We start from the raw sequence: 3706 nt of genomic DNA, 5'->3' as shown, positions 1-3706 counted from the left end.
AATCTAACCGCTTAAATAATAACAAACAATTTGGGCAAAAGGCAAACCAGAAAATTGTTAACATCATATCATGATGCGTGCAGACACATCGGTGCTTCTCGGGAATTCTCGGCGACCTTTCGCAACCGTCTCACGCAAGAAGATCACACTCGCTTTGTCTCATAGACACATACTCCTTATAGACACATACTCCTTTTGTCCTAAATTATTATTCGTTTTGCATATATATTATGTCTAAGTACGTAGCAAAATTATATATTTAGAAAAATTAAAATAAATAATAATTTAGAATGGAACGAGCGGTTTGTTTGATTGTTCTGTGTCTGTTTCACTCGGCAGCTTCTTCTGGGCTACAAATCGCGCGCGTGGAATAACCGTGGTGGTGCCGTGGTGGTTCTTTTACAGATGGTCTTCCTGTGACGTGCCACAACGGGGATCGTGTACAAGAAAAAACACCGCGTCCAATGTCTCCATCAGCACGAAGCACGAAAACGTCGAGGTCGTTTAAAAGCTGCACACCTGAGCATAAATTGGATTTGGCGGCATTCTCTGAAACAAGTAAACATTTGAGTCGTAAATCTCTCTCCAAAAGCGACGACGTGCTGTTCGTGGGCCATTTCTGGGAACGAATTGTGCTGTTTGCGTCTCGCGGCTTGGAATCCTTTACTGTAGAAAGGGCCAAGCCCACTGAAGCACCACAACAAATCCCACGAAATCTGGCCTAACATTTCGTTTGTGTTTCCACCGAACTATAATGGGCGAAGAATATCTCCAAGCCCCGGCTCCACTTTCCGGTAGCAACAGGACAGCACCTACACTGAAACCACCTAGCCAAATCAATTGAGCAAAGGAACTTTATGTTTTGTCTTGACGAAAATGGTAAAACTTTATAATTTAAACAGAAACATATTTTTTGGAGGCAGCCAACGAAGTATTTATTTGGGTTCACAAAAATCAGAAAAGTAATTCATAGCTCTCCACGAAAATTGATATATTTAAAAAACGGGTGATGTGCACGTGCATGAGTCACACGTAAAGCCACACGTTCCGAGCCAAGATCAGAAAACAAGGTAATTCCAAATAGTATAGGTTTACATCATATCCAACAAAATCTACATTAACTTTATTAAAAAAAAGTTACATTGAATTATCATATTCTTGGTGGTTGTCAAGAGTATTCACAGCCTATCTACATCTCTCTAAGACTAACCATCCGTTTCAGAGGTTTAATGATCAGCTCATCTTCTTTCGAGTCCCCCCATCTGTTTCAGCATATTCTGAAGCCCATTCAGGCCACCCAGCTGATTCAGCATATTCGGAGGGATAACATTGACTAAATTCTTTATTGAGTCACGGTTGTTCGTATTTAGTCTCCTCTTATCGAGCGGCAATTTGCTCCACATTTTGGCCATTCGCTTGTGCTCCTCCAGCATGTCCACCACCTCCTTCGCAAGCCTGCCAGATCCACGAGCGATACGGTTGATCCGCGACTCGTTCATCAGCTTCGGGTTCGTGCTTTCAAGCTCCTTTTCAGTCATGGAGTCCATGGTCGTCATGTACCTCTTAATCTTCGCTTGGCCTTCCTTTTCCATCCCCTTTTCGATGAACTGGGCACTAAACCCAGGTATCATAGAAACGAGCTGCCCAAGAGGACCCATATTCTGGATACTCTGGAACAACTGGTACATAACTTTGAGAGTGAAGGGTCCTCCAATCAGGTCCGGCGTAATGTCATCAGCAGGCACAACATCCTGGATCTTGTCCATCAGGCCAGACAAGTCTCCCATGCCAAGCAGGCGATTAACAAACGGTCTCACATCGAAAGCCTCAAAGTCCTGAACATGCTCTCCGGTTCCGATGAATATGACCGGGCTTTTCGTAGCTGCAACCGCGCTGAGTGCGCCCCCGCCTCTCGCATGGCCATCCATCTTCGTAACAATCACAGCGCCAACTGAAGCACTCTGCTTGAACGCTTGCGCCTGATCAAACGCACCCTGACCAATGCTGCCATCCATCACGAATATCACCAGGTCCGGTTTCGTAGCTTCCGAAACCTGGCGCATCTCTTCAAAGAGAGCAGCTTCCTGCTTGTGGCGTCCGCTTGTATCAACGATAATGAGATCGCACTTTTCTTTTTTGAATCTGTCCACACCCTCGACGGCAATTTTCACAGGATCTGACTCGGTGTAGCTCCCGTAGAACGGGATCTTGGCCTTCGACGCGTTCTGTTTCAGCTGATCAAAAGCACCGGCTCGGAATGTATCGGCGCAGACAAGTGCAGGGCTGAACCCCTTGCGCCGGTAGTAATCCGCGTACTTGGTGCAGGTGGTGGTTTTTCCGGAACCCTGCAGGCCGACGAACATGACGACGCCGGGCTTCCCTTTGCTGGGGGTGAAGGACTGCTTCCCCGGATCCAGCATCCTGCAGAGCTCGCCCACGACGGCCTTCCGTATGACGCGGCGCCTGTCGGTGCCCGGGGCGAGCGCGGCGAGGTTGGCGGCGCTCTTAATGGCGGCCTTGACGTCGCGGACCGTCTCGAAGCGGACGTCGGCCTGCAGGAGCGCGCGGGAGACCTCGTTGAGGCAGTCCGCGAGCGCCTTGTCGTCCACGACGGTGGCCTGGCTCATCCGCGCCAGCGCGCTGGCGATGCTACCGCCCAGCTGCGCGAGCACCATCTCGGCAGGATTTGCGAGGAGCCGATCGAGGTTGACACGCAGAAGGTTTTGGATTTGTTCTACGGAGCGACGACGGCAACGACGGATTTGCGGTTGTGACTTGAATTGGGAGAAGGAGAGGTGCGCGCGGGTGTATATATCGGGAGGCGTGTTAGCGTGTAACCCACTAACCCCTGCGATGGCCCGGAAACGAGTCGGATTTTGCCGATCGAGTACGAGTAGTTCGGCTACCTCCAGTGCGCGTCTCGGCCGCCGAGTCCATGCTCCGCCTGGCCTGATGCGATTCGGACAGGGTCGTCTCTGTTTTTTTCGTACGACTTGCGCGGCGATCGCGCCGACGGAACGTGAAAAGCTAGGTGTATTCGGCTGGTTTGTATTATCGGTAATGACGTAGAACACACGTTCAAATCTTAAAAAAATCGGATGTCTCGACATATATTGCAATAGTTAAGCAGTGAAACGCAGTGTTCATGTAGCGACTGTAATTTTCTATCCTAAGTAGAACGATGTAATCATTTTTTCATATTATTTTTTCATATTGCAACTGTAACCGTTAATATTGCACTAGTTAATTTTTAATATTTCGTCGGAGCGTTTGATGGGAAATTTTCCATTGGATATATGAGCGCTAGCAGCGCCGTTGTATTATTTGGTTCTTGTATGGAATAGTTGGTTCTTTTCTTATTCAATACCATACATCCTATGGATTTGTCCCGTATTCTCCTTAGTCCTTAACATACCAATTTTCTTTTAGCAATGATCAGTCACACGTTTCTTTAGTATTCTCGTGCAAGAAACCTGTTAATCTATGATGAGCAAATTTCATCACAGATCGTTAAAAAACCGTCATAAAATAGTATCTTTGACGATTTTTGATAACATCATGTATTAAGCGTCCTAAGAACTTCCGTGCATCTTATTACGCCATACCAAAGCGGGTGTTCTATCAACAAGGTGCCGTTCAAAATCAGCTCCAGCTACTGCCGACTCCTTTGATTTCTTTTCTTCTCTTTTCCTAGAACTGTTGCTGT

General features: G+C 47.3%; 1 protein-coding gene across 1 annotated transcript; it reads right to left on the bottom strand.

The window, feature by feature from the left end:
- Positions 1 to 397: 397 nt before the first annotated feature.
- On the bottom strand, positions 398 to 2798 carry LOC117840561 (signal recognition particle subunit SRP54 2). The gene has a single exon (XM_034721079.2). The coding sequence runs from the start codon at positions 2673 to 2675 to the stop codon at positions 1239 to 1241; it is 1437 nt and encodes a 478-aa protein (XP_034576970.1). The 5' UTR covers positions 2676 to 2798; the 3' UTR covers positions 398 to 1238.
- Positions 2799 to 3706: the final 908 nt, after the last annotated feature.

This window comes from Setaria viridis, chromosome 9 (assembly GCF_005286985.2).
Source record: "Setaria viridis chromosome 9, Setaria_viridis_v4.0, whole genome shotgun sequence".
NCBI lineage: Eukaryota > Viridiplantae > Streptophyta > Magnoliopsida > Poales > Poaceae > Setaria > Setaria viridis.
This window is presented reverse-complemented; position numbering and strand designations above follow the sequence as displayed.

Coding starts and splice junctions, on each gene's coding strand:
- LOC117840561 (XM_034721079.2), bottom strand. CDS start 2,675: ATGGTGCTCGCGCAGCTGGGCGGTAGCATCGCCAGCGCGCTGGCGCGG.